This window comes from Sturnira hondurensis, unplaced genomic scaffold (assembly GCF_014824575.4).
Source record: "Sturnira hondurensis isolate 20B ecotype Veracruz unplaced genomic scaffold, ASM1482457v3 Scaffold0003874, whole genome shotgun sequence".
Classification (NCBI taxonomy): domain Eukaryota; kingdom Metazoa; phylum Chordata; class Mammalia; order Chiroptera; family Phyllostomidae; genus Sturnira; species Sturnira hondurensis.
The window spans coordinates 3,229,241-3,243,282 of record NW_028076505.1 but is presented as its reverse complement, the minus strand read 5'-3'; the positions used below and the strand labels follow the sequence as shown (position 1 = coordinate 3,243,282).

The following is a 14,042-nucleotide window of genomic DNA, read 5'->3' as shown; positions in this document are numbered from 1 at the left end:
ATTTTTTCCTGGAAAACCAATGACTAACTGAAGTAATCGTAGGTTCTTGAAAACGTAAATGGCTCCATTGCAGGGTGACCCTAAGTTTTAAATGTGCAGGGTCACCACGAACCCCACTGTCACCAGCAAACGCCAACAGCCTGAACGTATTACTTAAAATGGGAAAGCAGCATGCAGTGACATGAGCTTTAGAAAATAAGACTTCCATAAAGCGCGTTTCTATTTTTAATTTTTTTTTGCTTTGATAAATCAATTGCTTCACAAAAATCCCTTTTAAAGACAACAATCCAAGAAAACATATTGTTACAGTTTTCACGTTTTAAAGATTGTCAGTTCATAGACCAGACACAACTAGAACAAAGGAAGGTGCTGAGTCACTTCTGTCACTAACAGCCAACACTGCGCCTGTCACACCTTCCGGGTGTGTCTGTTTGTCTGACAGAAAAAAGTGCTCCGACACTTTCTCACAGAGGTCAGAGTCCAGTCACCCAACAGGTGACGGTACTGATTCCTGAAACCCTCCATGTGGGGTTTGAGCAATGTCGCTCTGCGGCCTGTGAACAGGTGGGGCCCTGCCCACTGGCCTCTGCACAAGGGATAAATGCTTAAACTTATTTCACCACCTGGAACCAAGAGACTGGAAGCTGAGTCAGTCCACAGCTGGCACTGTCAGCCACCTGCTCGACAGCTGAGCAGCAGGGACAACATGCTAGCCCGGGGTGTCAGACACATTCAAAAGCCCCCTGCCTCGGGGGAGTTTAATGAGAGCAAAGCATCAGCCTGTTTAGAACGACAGCTCAGCAGAAGTGGTGCTTTCAACAGGTTCTTGTGATACCCGAGGGCTGGACAATGGGCGTGGACAAGGGGGACACCAATGGCCTGTGTGCTGGGCAGCAGTTTTCTGGACCAAAACAGCCACGGCAGGTGGTTACTAGGGGGAGAGGTTACAGAACCCACAGGCTGCGTCTGCCCTGGAGCCCGTGCTCTCCGAGTGGCCTTCACCTTCCTCCCCTAAAGACAGTGACTGAACTCAGGGCCTAAGAGCACCAGCCATGGCTGCGGAGGCACGTGTGGTGCCACTGGACCCAGAAGCTTGAGTCTGGGCCAGTGTGAACCCTGATGCGGCCGCCTCCAAACTGACGTGGTGTGCGCAGCCCCAGCCAACAATCTGCTGCCCCCATGGGCAGTTTCTGACCAGGGGAGGAGCAACGACCCATAAGGAGCTCCTAGCCTCTGAATGTTTTCACACTAAACCAGAGAGCAGGGCAGCCCAGAGCGACAGAGGGAGGGCGGGGTGAAGAAGGAGAGGGCTGGCTTCCACGGATCCTGGTTTCTGAGAAGTCCCCCAAAGTTAGAATTTAAGTAAAGCTAAAATGACCTTTTAACGTTGTGTAGACTTAAAATAGTAAAAACTATTCATAAATAATGAATGCAATCAATAGCTGCTTAAAAATGGTATTATCTCCCCAAAGAGTTGACAGTCAAGTTTTTCTTTTCAAAGCTCCTGAAATACTTTTTTAAAAGAGATTCCTATTATTTCTCTCTGCCTTCTAGGTTATCCAGGAAGTCGTTTCCTATGATCGACTTTAATTAATCCATTTTTAAGGAAAAGTCAGTCCCAGAAAAAATCTGCCCTAGCTCTGAATACCTCTCGAAGGGACCGGGTCCACGACCTGCTGCTGCAGCTGAATCCCAGGCACGGTGGCCTTCCCAGCCACGGGACCCTCCTTCAGGAAGGCACTGACTCCTGGCGAGCAGCCCGGTTCGGGTTACACGCAGACCTGCTCTTGAGAAAAGGTGCCCGTTTTCTCTGAGCAACAGCCCTGTGTGCAAGCGAACAAGTGAAAACCAATCAACCAAAGTAGACAAAACCCGGTCTATGATTTTGGTTCGTCTTGTCACCAGGAAACGGGAGTCTTAACATTATTCCAAATCTCGTGTGCTGGAGAGGAGGGAAGGGCTCCGGATGCTCCAGAGTCACGCATACGAGGGGGAAACACGGGGCCCCAGGACCCACGGTGCGCGTGCAGCCAACGGCAGGAGAGCACAGCACATGGTCAGCACGGCCCCGCTCATTTCTGTCCCTTCCTGGGTCTCTCTCCGTTAATCATGGAACAAAGGCGAATGTTTGGGACTTACCCCAGGTCTGAGCCAATGGGATGGAGAACATTTTATATTAGTTTATAATAAACATTCTATGCATAACATATGGCTAACAAACCCTAAAACAATACGCAGCTAACGTGGCGTGGTCACCACTTAACCGCAGTCAACTTTAAGTCAAACTGAAATACGTCTGGAGAGAGCTTTAACCGATCACTGTCTACCACTTCACGTAACTATTCCTAGTTAGCGGATGCCGTTACATGGACGTTTAGATTAAGTGAAAATGCAATCTGCACATTTATGTATAAACTAAAATTTGAAGATACCAAAATTTCATTAAATAGTTGTTTCTTTCATAGTAATAAATGTAAATTACTACCCTAGCTATCTCGGGGCAGGTTCATTAAATTTGGTCAATTCATCACTCCAAATTGAAATAGTAAGCATGTATGGTTTCTTCTCTAGAAATTTTACCCTCAATATAGTCATAGTCCAATTCATAAGGAATTTATAAAAATAGCTTTTTTATCCAATAAGTCCAGCAAGGTAAAAATAGGAGTTTCTTTCTATATATAGCAAATGAACAGGCTCCCGTGCTGCGGGAGAACGCAAAGGCCTCGGGGCACCGAGCACCCACCACGGAACCTCGCCAGTCTGCTGCCGTGTCCCGTCCGCCCTGCACTGGCGGCTTTAAGGTGCAGAAGCTTCTTTCAAACCTGTGGGCCACACAAATAAGCCAGCCCATGAGACCTGCTTTAACCACAAAACTCAGTTAAAACCGCATAATTTTTTACAAAACGGCAGCACTGATCCTTAACGTAATCAGGGACTCACAGGGGTGTTTGTCATCCATCACATTTTTAGCGTTATACCTTTAAAGACATTCCTTGGAAACCCACACGCACGCGCACACACACACACTCGAAAGAAGTCGCTGCATCGGCACAGACGCTCTGGGAGCTCGCTAGGAAATACAAAAGTGCACTCTTCTATATCTACATATAAAACAGATCAGAAATAAAACTGTGTAAAATGTTTGCTGTGCAAACTATTAAAAAGCCAGGCCCGCTGCCCTGGGTCCTGGCGCCCCCTGGGTCCGGGCTGCCTGCGTCCTGGCCACGGCCTACTGCAGAGAGTCGCTGTTCTCCAGGACCAGCCCGCTGATGTGCGCGGGAGTGAGCGCGGCCCTGCCGGCCCCCGGGCTGTCCACAGACTCGTCTTCACTCTGCTCTGCCATCATGACCTGCTGCACGGCCAGGGTGGCGCCGTCCGAGGACAGGGACTGGAGGCTGTCCACATTCATGCTCACAGGTGTGGTGATCGTCACGACAGCTCCTGTGGCAGACCAGCAGAACGCAGTGGTCACTACTCACGTTAGTGCTCCGTGGAGGAAAACAGTCATCCGGTGGGTGCTCCCTGCTTCTCTGACCTCCTAGGAAGACCCCTGTGTGTTTCTGAGGGATCCAACAGGGATCCGGGACTGTTTCTGGAACGGACCTCAGGCCTTGTGGAAGGTCTCAGGGGTCAGGGCAGAAATAGTGCTACAAGAAGGACAAAGGAGACTGGAGAACAGGAGAAAGGCCCACAGAGACATAACCAGGGAAACAAAGTAAGGGGAGTGAGGTCAAGCAAGGAGAATAGCTGGGAAGGGGAAAGAGAACAAACCCGACATGCACTGACCCTGTCCCTCTTGGGGACCACAGTGCATCTCCTGGGCTCACCCGTTAAGCATCTCCAGTGTGTCAATAAGCGGCAAGAGCAAAAGGAGACGTCCCTGTGTTAAATTGGGGAAGAGAGGCTCGTTCACTCCTGCCTGTGCACAGGACACTCTGTCTCGTGGGCACCGGGAACACGTACAGGACACTGGAAATAAGGGTCGTCTCTGAAGACGACTAGATGCCCAGAGGGAGGGGAGATTTCATTCAAGGAAAATCGCATTTGAACTTTTTCCCTAACAGACAGGAACTGTCTTTTCTGAAGGGGAGGACAGGGGCAGAGAGAAAGAGTACCCTTCTAACTAATTACCAGATTAAAAGAGAAAATAACAACTTAAAGTATAAACTATTTGAATACGAATTTAGGGTCGCTACATGAAGCCAAAGGTGAAAAATACAGACACCAGGAGTCCAGGAGTCAAGAGGAGTTAAATGGCAACAAAATCAGCCTGATGCACCGCCCACTGTGAGGGGCGGGGCCAAGCCCAGCCCATATGGCTGGGGAATGTCTTCAGCACTGGGCACAGGACAGCTGGCAGGCATGTGCAGAGAAACAAATGGAGCTGGGGCCAGGACTGCCTAAGAGTACAGAGCAGTATCCAGAGCTCAGGAGCCAGAGTGAATACACCCACTACCTGGGACATGGGGCGGAGCACTCAAGGCCTTCTATGATTGCGGGGGTGGCAGGGCGGGGGGGTGGGGGTGATCAGCCTGGGACTGAGCCTGCTGGGAACAAGACTCAATCACCAGCTCTGGCTGGTGTGGCTCAGTGGATTGAGTGCCCACCCATGAACCAAAGGGCCACCAGTTCGACTCCTAGTCATGTGGGCCAGGTCCCCAGTACGGGGGCTTGTGAGAGGCAACCACACACTGATGTTTCTCTCCTTCTCTTTGTCCTTCTCTTCTCCTCTCCCTAAAAACAAATAAATAAAACCTTAAAAAAAAAGACTCAATCACCAAGGCAAGACCCAGAGCTGGCAGAGGATGAACTCAGCAGAGAACAGCATGAAGAGATAATGGTAACTGTGCTCCATGGATTCAAAACTTCAGCAGCCCCAGGAGAGACGGGAAGACTCACACGGAACTGCTGGGGACAAAACCACAGCATCTGACGCGAAGAGCGCACTGGGCGGGATGAGAGGAAGACCAAACACAGCAGGAGCAAGAGACTGGGGAAGCCGGCAGGTAGGAGAGAAACAATCCACCACGAGACAGAAGAATAATCCAAAACCTAAAACAGCATCCGCGACACTGTGACTGTTAACTGCCTAACAGACAGGTAACAGGAGTCCCAGAAGAGCAGGGGGAGAAAATTTATTTGAAGAAATAATGGCCCAAACGTCCTTGAATAACAACAGCTGCGCTGCTGAGTGAAAACAAAGAAAGGACAATGAAAAAAGTAGCAATGAGATGATAACACCACCATATACATTTAAAAACGCTCGCACACGCAACAGAAAGACGTGCAAAATAGAAGAACGTTCGAAACACATTGGACAGGGGGCCGGGTCAAAGGGGGTAAGCAAAGCCAGATGAGGGTCCAGGGGCCTAAGGGGTAAAGAGGGAGAAAGTCACAATGCCACCCTCTGCCCCACATGCGAGGGAAAAGAAAGATGAAAGGCCACAGAATGCACCGCTAACGCTGGGTCTCGGTGTGAGTCATGTTTCACGTGTTGTGTGTGTGACCTCTTTGTCCCTTAGTACACAGGAGGACGTGTCCTCACACTTCAGACACAGAAACAGACAACTGCACACACCTTGGTTCATGCCCCCTAAACTCTCAGGAAATAACAGTGCTTAGGGTTCACCGCCCGCCCTGTGGTGCCACCCGCATGCGCCCTGGGGCCCCGTACCTTCCGACATAGCGAGCTCACTGGGTGGTGGCTGGGCAACTCCCGACGCAATGGAGTCGGGCCAAAACCTTTGAACTGGTCTGTTCTGAGCAGTTTTCTTCTTTGTTTTGGGGGTTTCTGAACAACTAGAATCCAGCATCGGCTGAAGAATTCGTCTTCTAGCATTGATGAACCTAAGCATTGAGGTCAACAAAGGAAGAACTTTCATCAAAACGGCCTATTTATTTATTTTTAGAGAGAGGGGAAGGGAGGGAGGAGAGAGAAACATCAATGGTGGTTGCCTCGCACGTGGCCCCTCTGGGGACCTGGCCCGCAACACAGGCATGTGCCCTGACTGGGAATTGAACTGGTGACCCTTTGGTTCACAGCCTGCACTCAATCCACTGAGCTACAACAGCCAGGGCTAAAATGGCCTTTTTAAAGATCCTGGAAGAGCAACAAAGTCCTTCCAGGAAACGAGCTGCTTTAAAACAACACAAGCCCCGGCTGGTGTGGCTCAGTGAATTAAGTGCTGGCCTGTGAACCAAATGGAGGCAGGTTCGATTCCCAGTCAGGGCACATGCCTGGGTTGCAGGCTGGGTCCCCAGTTGGGGAAACACGAGAGGCAACCACACACTGATGTTTCTCTCCCTGTCTTCCTCTCTCCCTTCCCCTCTCTCTAAAAATAAATAAATAAATAAAGTTTTTTAAAAAATGTTAAAACAACATGAAAACAATCAGAATAATTCTTCCCCTTCACAATAGGCATTTAGAGCAGTGACAAGCATATTATCTAAGTGTCAAAAAAAACAAGGCATGCGGTTGTCAAAATAACCCACTGGAATCAAGACCGACTCCTCCATGTCACCCTTTTCACTTTAACTGACTTGGCCCATGTCTGCAAATCGGATATTCACTGTGACACTGAGGACACTGCCCAAACTATGAATGTGACATGACGTTGTTTTCTCTAGGGGAGAGGCAGGTCAAAGCAGCAAAGCAGTTGCTGTGTCCCCTGAAGCCTGAGGCTGTGTGTCGCCACCTGCCCGCCCCGCCCCGAGGTGAGGAGTGGGGATGAGCCCTGAGCCTTCAGGGCTGACTCCAGCCTTGATCTCCGAGCTTTCCAAAAGACATTTCCAAGTGATGAGCTGCTTCTCATTTTTTAATATTATATTTCACTGATCACATGATTACGGTTGTTTTGATTTTTCCTTCTTTGCCCCCTTCCATCCAGCACTACCCCCCGCCCTTTCTCAGGCAATTCCCATATCTCATTCATGTCCATGGGTCATATGTATAGGTTCTTTGGCTACTCCACTTCCTATACTGTATTTTACATTCCCATGGCTATTCTGTAATATATACTTCTCTACCCACTCACCTCTTTACCCATTCCCCCACACCCTCTCCCATCTGGCAACCATCAAAATGCTCTCTGTGTCCATGATTCTGTCTCTGTTCTTCTTGTTTTTTAGATTCAACTGTTGACAGATAGGTATTTTTGCTGTTTTCTTGTTCATAGTTTTTATCTTCTTTTTCTTAAGTCCCTTTAACATTTCATATAATAAGGCCTTGGTGATGATGAACTCCTTTATCTTTACCTTGTCTGGGAAGCACTTCATCTGCCCTGCCATTCCAAATGACAGCTTTGCTGGATACAGCAATCTTGGCTGGAGGTCCCTATTTTTCATGACTTTGAATATTTCTTGCCAATCCCTTCTGGCCTGCAAAGTTCTTTTTGAGAAATCAGCTGACAGTCTTATGGGAACTCCCCTGTAGATAACTGGCTGCTTTCGATTGCTGCTTTTAAGATTCTCTCTTTATCTTTAATCTTTGGCATTTTAATTATGTGTTTTGGAGTAGGCCTCTTCACATCCATCTTGTTTGGGGACTCTCTGTGCTTCCTAGACTTGCATGGTTGTTTCCTTCACTAAATTAGGAAAGTTCTCTTTTCTTTTTTTGTTCAAATAGATTTCCAATTTCTTGCTCTTTCTCTTCTCCTTCTGGCACCCCTATGATAAGAATGTTGGAATGTTTAAAGATGTCCCAGAGACTTCCTACACTATCCTCGATTTTTGGACTTTTTTCTTCTTGCTGTAATGATTGGATGTCTTTTTCTTCCTTATGTTCCAAATTATTGATTTGATTCCTGGCTTCATACACTCTGCTGTTAATTCCCTGTAAATTGTTCTTTATTTCTGTTAGTATCTCCTTTATTTCTACCGAGGTATTTTTATGCTGTTCAAGTACCTACTGATTTTCTTGAGAATCCTTATAAACAGTGTTTTGAACTCTGCATCTGATAGATTGCTTATCTCCATTTTCTGGAATTGTGTTCTCTTCTTTCATTTGAGCCATATTCCTGTCTCTTCCTTTTTGCAGCCTTCCTGTGTTTGTTTCTATGTGTTAGGTAGAGCTGCTTTGACTCCATGTCTTGGTAGTGTGGCCTTATGTAGTAGGTGTGCGAAGGGCCCGGTGGCACAGCCTCCCCTATCACCCACTCTGGGCACTCGAGGTGCGCCCTGTGTGTGGGCTCAGTACTCCCTCCCTTATAGATGAGTCTTGACTGCCGCCACCAAGTCAATGGGGGGAATTTACCCCTTGACAGCTGGTAGGACTGGCTGTGACCCCTGGCTAGCAACCACCTTCCTCTGTGGCCTGTGGAGGTGGTTGCGTGGTGCTCCAACGTAGTCTATAACTGTCCATTGGGTCCGCAGGCTCTGGAGTTTCCTGGGTGGTGCAGGCCAAGGTCAGCCTCCACCTGAGTTCTGGGGCCCCTTGGCATAAGCTATAAAACGATCTGCAGATGGCTACTGCTGGTGCCCGGCCTAGGGCCACTCAGCGAGAGGTACGGGGGTTGGGCTCAGCTGTTGCTTGGGTGGATTGAGGAAGGTCTGAAGTCTGCACCTAGCCCAGCCCTTCATGTAGAAAGCCTCTGTTCCCAGGATGGGAAGATTGCTTGGGCGGGCCTGTAAGCTGGATGGGGCAGACCCTTAGGTAATCACCAGGGTGGGGCTTACCATGTGAGCCAGGTTGATGGAGACTCAGATATGGTGCCACTGCACTATGGCTCTGTATGGGGGAGGGCTCGAAAGAGGTATAATGACCACTGTCTGCAGGTCTGTCTGGGAAGAAGCTGTCCTCCAGTTCTTGCCCTAATGCCAGACACTTTGGTTCTTCCCTATACGCACTGGTGCTGAAGTCCAGAAGGAGTGAGTCTGAGTAAGTGGGTGTGTGGCACGATGCCCTTTAAGAAGGGAGGGCTGAGAATCCTGCAGTTTCTTCCACTGACCCAACCCTCACTGGTTTTCACAGCCAGAAGTTATGGGGACTTCTCTTCCTGGCACTGGAACCCTGGGCTGGGTGGTCTGGTGTGAGGGCAGGATCCCTCGCTCCCTCTGAGATATCCCTTCCTCTTATACCCACCACAGGTGGGTTAGGGACCAGCCCCTTCCAGGTCTTCTCGTCTTGCCCCTTGGTCCCTCCTACCTGTGTGGATGAATGTGGTTTCTTTATTTCCTTAGTTGTCGGACTTCCCTATAGCTCGATTTTCTGATGGTTCTGAGTGTTCTATGTTTTAGCTGTAATTTTGCAGTGGTTGTGCAAGGCAATAAGCCGTGTTTACCTGCACTTCCATCTTGACCAAGAAGTCCTAAGGTTGCTTAATTTTATAAGATTTTATTTATTTAATTTTAGAGTAAGGGAAAGGGAGGGAGAGAAATATCAATGTGTGAGAGATACACAGACCGGCTGTTTCTTGCTCACCCCCAGCTAGGGACCTGGCCCACAACCCAGGCATGTGCCCTGACTGGGAATCAAACTGGCAGCCTCTCAGTTCACAGGCCTGCACTCAATCCACCCAGCCACAGGAGCCAAGGCTAATTTTAAAACCCTGAGATCTGCCCTGGCTGGGGGGCTCGGTTGGCTGGAGCGTCAGCCCACAAACTGAAAGGCTGCGGGTCTGTTTCCCAGTCAGAGAAAGTACATAAGTTGTGGGTTCAACCCTCGGTCAGGATGTGTGTGGAAGGCAACTGATCAACGTTTCTCTCTTACACTGATGTTTCTCTCTCTAAAACCAATGAGCATGTTCTCAGGTGAGGATCAGAAAAAACAAAGTAACCCCTAAGCTTCAGGAACATGTCAAACTGCATTTGGACACATCTGATAATGGCGAAGCCACAGAGCTTCGCTCGGCGCCAGTCTTCAGTCCTGGCAGCACAAGTGTGGCCTGGATGAGACAACCTCACGGAAGCCCTGCTGTCCCCGATGCCGGTGGCGCCTTGGAGGGAAGCCTGCTACTACTTTCCAGGACCCGCTTCTATAGCCAATCATGGGCATCTTTAATCTCAGTCTATGATGTAATTTTTGTGACTATGAAAGATGTAAAGAAAAAGTCACAAAGAACCCTGGCTGTTGTAGCTCAGTGGATTGAATGCAGGCCTGCAAACCAGATGATCACAGTTCGATTCCCAGTCAGGGCACATGCCTGGGTTGCGGGCCAGTTCCCAGCAGCGGATGCACATGAGGCAACCATACATTGATATTTCTCTCCCTCTCCCCTTCCCCTCTAAAGATAAATAAATAAAATCCTTCAAAAAAAAAAAGAAAAAGTCACAAAGAGTAAAAGTACCTATAACTACTAAAAGATTTTTAAAAATTTTAATGTACAAAAGTCATGTCATTACACTGTTAGTATTTTTAAAAATTAAAAGTTTGTGTTAAACCTTTTAGATAAGACAATTCTCTGAACACCACCGAGTAGCCAGTTGGGGAACACGAGGACATCAATAAACAAGGAAAAGTAAGGAGAGGACTGAACAGTGACCAGGCATCAGAACTTTCAAAGAAGGAATTCTATGTCTGCCATTCATCTTCACCAACCACTATGACGACTAAATCAAAACAGGAAATTTCGACACAAGGCTGTATGAGAACAACCGAATACTTGCAAGACATTACAAACATCAAGCGACAATATACTTGAAACCTTCAGATTTCTGTCAGTACTCTAATTAAAGATATTTAATAAGGAATAGTCCACATACTACAGTTATTTATGCTACTCCCCTAAAAAAATAATGGCTCAAAAGCAGAATATAAATATTTAATGCAACACAAAAACATACCTTCTTCATATTTAACTGCAAAAATTAGAAGATTTTATCATTATATTGGAACTTAACTGACCTTCAAGTTTAAGTTTTACAGTTAAAATAAGAATATAATCATGTGTACCAGTGCTAGAATTTGTGCTTTTTTTTCTTTTCTGCGTGTCAACTTCATAAGCTGAAATCACTTCCTGTGTCTGAATAATAAGTAAATAAACCTAAGAGCATCCAGATCTTGGCACCACTTAGTAACATGGACGGCTCTCACTGAAGGGAGAACACGTGGTCAGGGTGCAGGTGTCCTCAGCCACATGTGACCCAGAACCAGAGCAGGATGGCTCATTAACAAAGTAATTGTCATCCTGGGCATCTCTCCCTTATTACCCCCGGGACCCACAGTGGGGCAGGAACGCCGCACAGATGGAGGAGCAGCTGCCTCCCCCAGTCACAGCCGACAGAGGGACACGAGGTTTGGGAAGGTGGAGGAGCTGCGGAGGGGCCACCTGAGGTCAGATGTCTCATCCTGGCTGTCCACTGCCCGGAAGCTGGGCGATGAAAACCCATCTCTGAATGAACGGGAGAACTTGTGACAGTAACACAATAGAGAAACACATTTCTAGTCGGGCAAGTAGGATGTAAGCAAAAAGCTCACAGTGAGGTGTTGATCATGAAAACTGTAAGTGAAGGGGCTGATTCATTCTTAAGTGTCTGCCACCAATCCCAGCACTCAGATAACAGAGTACTGCCATGAAAAGAACTCGACTTTCCAACCAAACGCTACTAGTCACTAGCACCAGCGTTTCCGGGCACTCTACGGCACCGACGGGCACAGTTCGGGGGCAGTGGGTCTTACCAGTTGTTGACTTGGAGCAGTGTCAGATTCGTCTGAGCAGCGATCTGTTTTTTCTCGTCTTCTGTCGGGTAGGGATGCTAAAGCAAAAAGAGAGGTTACCGTGAACTTCAGTTTTTAAAGGGGAACTCGGGATTTTCTAGGTAAAGTAGCAGCATACAAATAACCATTTGTAAATAACTGACAAGTATCAGTATATACTGCTTTCAGTGAAAACCTAACTTTTGTCTCACAATTTTTTTAGAAGTGTCCGAACAGAACAAAGTGTTTCTCCTGGCTGCCCAGGAGCACCCGGTACAGCAGCAGGTGGTTACAGCCTGGGCAAAGGTGGCTGGACAGCATCTGGAGGCCCCAAGATGGCTATGCTGACACCGCCAAGTCCTGCCTGTCACCCCAGGTGCTGTCCTAAGACCCTGATAAGTCTACTGCTTTTGCATCAACCTGACTGAGGAATAATTTATGAACCATAAATGGCACCCATTTAAAGTGGGTAAAGGAGGGGTTCGGCCTCATGAAACCACGGGCACAGCGGGCACAGCACACCTGTCACCTCTGCACACCCTGAGCAGTTCACTGGTTCCGCACCATCACCCCTGAGCCAGGCACCCCTAACTTCTCAGAGGAGGAAGCCCAGGCGTGGACAGTTTACAAACTCCCCCCACGCTCCAGCTGGCTCCACGGGGCAGCAGGAAAGGGGCCAGGCGGGCTGCTCCACGCCGTCACTTTGGGTCACGGGCCTCTGCCTGGGGACCTGGAGGCGAGACCGCCATGGGATGCACTTACACGCTCTAAGGCTTTTCAGGAACAATCTCTGCTGGGTTCACATGTGCTGTTGATAAAGAACCCAAACGGGGTGGGAGTGTCTGTTAGCTTCCTTTCTTTTATGTATTATTAAAACATTTCACTTAATAGGAAAATAATTTCCATTTATGGCAATGAACAACTTCTCCAAGACTGAGCACTGTCCACGTACAGAAGCCAGTAAGACGTTCACCATAACACCTATGTGCACGGAACCTGTTTCGCACCAACCAGGGCCCCAGAGAGTGGATGGCACCAAAGAAGCAGGACGTGGGTGTTAGTTTTCACTTTAAGTGATCACCAGGACGTTGGTAGTCGCTGTGCCTGAGGGTGACAGTGGAGCAGCACCAGCATGACCTCGGCAGCAGTCCCTCTGTCCCCTCAACCTAACTGGTGGTGACTCGATTTGATTCTAGGAACAAGCGTATGGCTTCTTAGGAGAAAAAAGTGGTATTTTAACTGAACTGAGGAGGAGGGTTATTGTTTTAGAAATTACTAAAGCATTAAAGGAAACTGAGCCAGAAAACCAATCCCACCACTTACTGTGTGCATTCTAACATTACATCGCAACTGTATTTATTGGTCGCCAGACTCACAACATACTTAAAAACATCGTCTTTTCCACTTACCTCCATCTACCTGAAGCCTCCCAGCACCTGTTTATCATGCTAACTGGCTGGATAATACTGTCAAGTTGACGTACCATTAGGATAATGAATATCATTGTACCACTTTTTCCATAAAATCTTTCATTTTCTTGAGAATCTTTGTAGGACAAATTCCTAGACAGGGTCACACTGTCCCTTTTCCTGACACCCGCTGCCATATCCTGCTGGTGGGAATGGCCTGACCAAGAACAGACACCAGAGAGGAGAGCAGCTGGGGCCTAGCGCTTAGGGAAGGGAGCTCGGAGCCTCCAGAGTCTCCGCCTCAGGAAGGGAGGGTCCCCTTTGCCCCCCAGGACCACTCAGTGACATCACAGCCATCAGGCCCCTGCCCTGCAGGGAAGGAGCCCGATGCCAGTTAGAGGATAGTGGGCATGACAGGGACAAGGGACAAACCCAGAGGGAGACGAGATGACTGAGATTGGGTGCAGGCCTTGGGGATCACAGCCGGGGCCCCACACAGTGGAGAGAGGTGCCTGGGTGGCACGGTGAGGGCAGAGGATGGGCGCGGGCAGACGTGGGCCTGACAACACCTCCACCGACACCAAGGGCACCAGGGTGGAGACAAAGGAGATGCAGGCTAGGAAGCAGCCAGCAGCTGAAGACACAGGCAGGCTATGACAGCGGCCAAGTGAAGCGCCAGGTCTTGTGCCAGCCCAGCTCTCAGGGACAGCCCGGGGGCCAGCACTGCTGAAGGAACAGGTGGCCACTGCACTCGGAGAAAGGTGACCACGGATGGAAGTGCCTGGCCGAGAGCTGGTTCATGAGGCTGCAAGGCTCCTGTCAGACCTTCTCCCCTGCTGCCCCCCATCCCTCCTGCGCCCCCCGGGGCGCTTACGCCTGCTCAAGCATGGCTGTAACTCAGCAGGGAGCATCCGCCTTCCTGCCTCTGTTCCCATCCACTCCCCTGACAGCCGTCCCGGTTGGTCCTGACCCTGGCCACTACCCTGGGAGTCACCCCTGAA

At 48.9% G+C, this 14,042-nt stretch overlaps 1 protein-coding gene across 2 annotated transcripts in view; it reads right to left on the bottom strand.

Moving 5' to 3' along the window:
- Positions 1-207: 207 nt before the first annotated feature.
- PKNOX1 (PBX/knotted 1 homeobox 1) overlaps positions 208-14,042 on the bottom strand; it is a 54,021-nt gene continuing 40,186 nt past the window's right edge. For both annotated transcript variants that reach the window (XM_037043045.1, XM_037043046.1), the window contains exons 9-11: positions 11,615-11,691; positions 5,675-5,847; positions 208-3,441 (exon numbers count right to left, since the gene is read on the bottom strand). In XM_037043045.1, the coding sequence (XP_036898940.1) occupies positions 3,230-3,441; positions 5,675-5,847; positions 11,615-11,691 (462 nt within the window). In that variant the 3' untranslated portion in view covers positions 208-3,229. The remainder of the gene's footprint in view (positions 3,442-5,674; positions 5,848-11,614; positions 11,692-14,042) is intronic.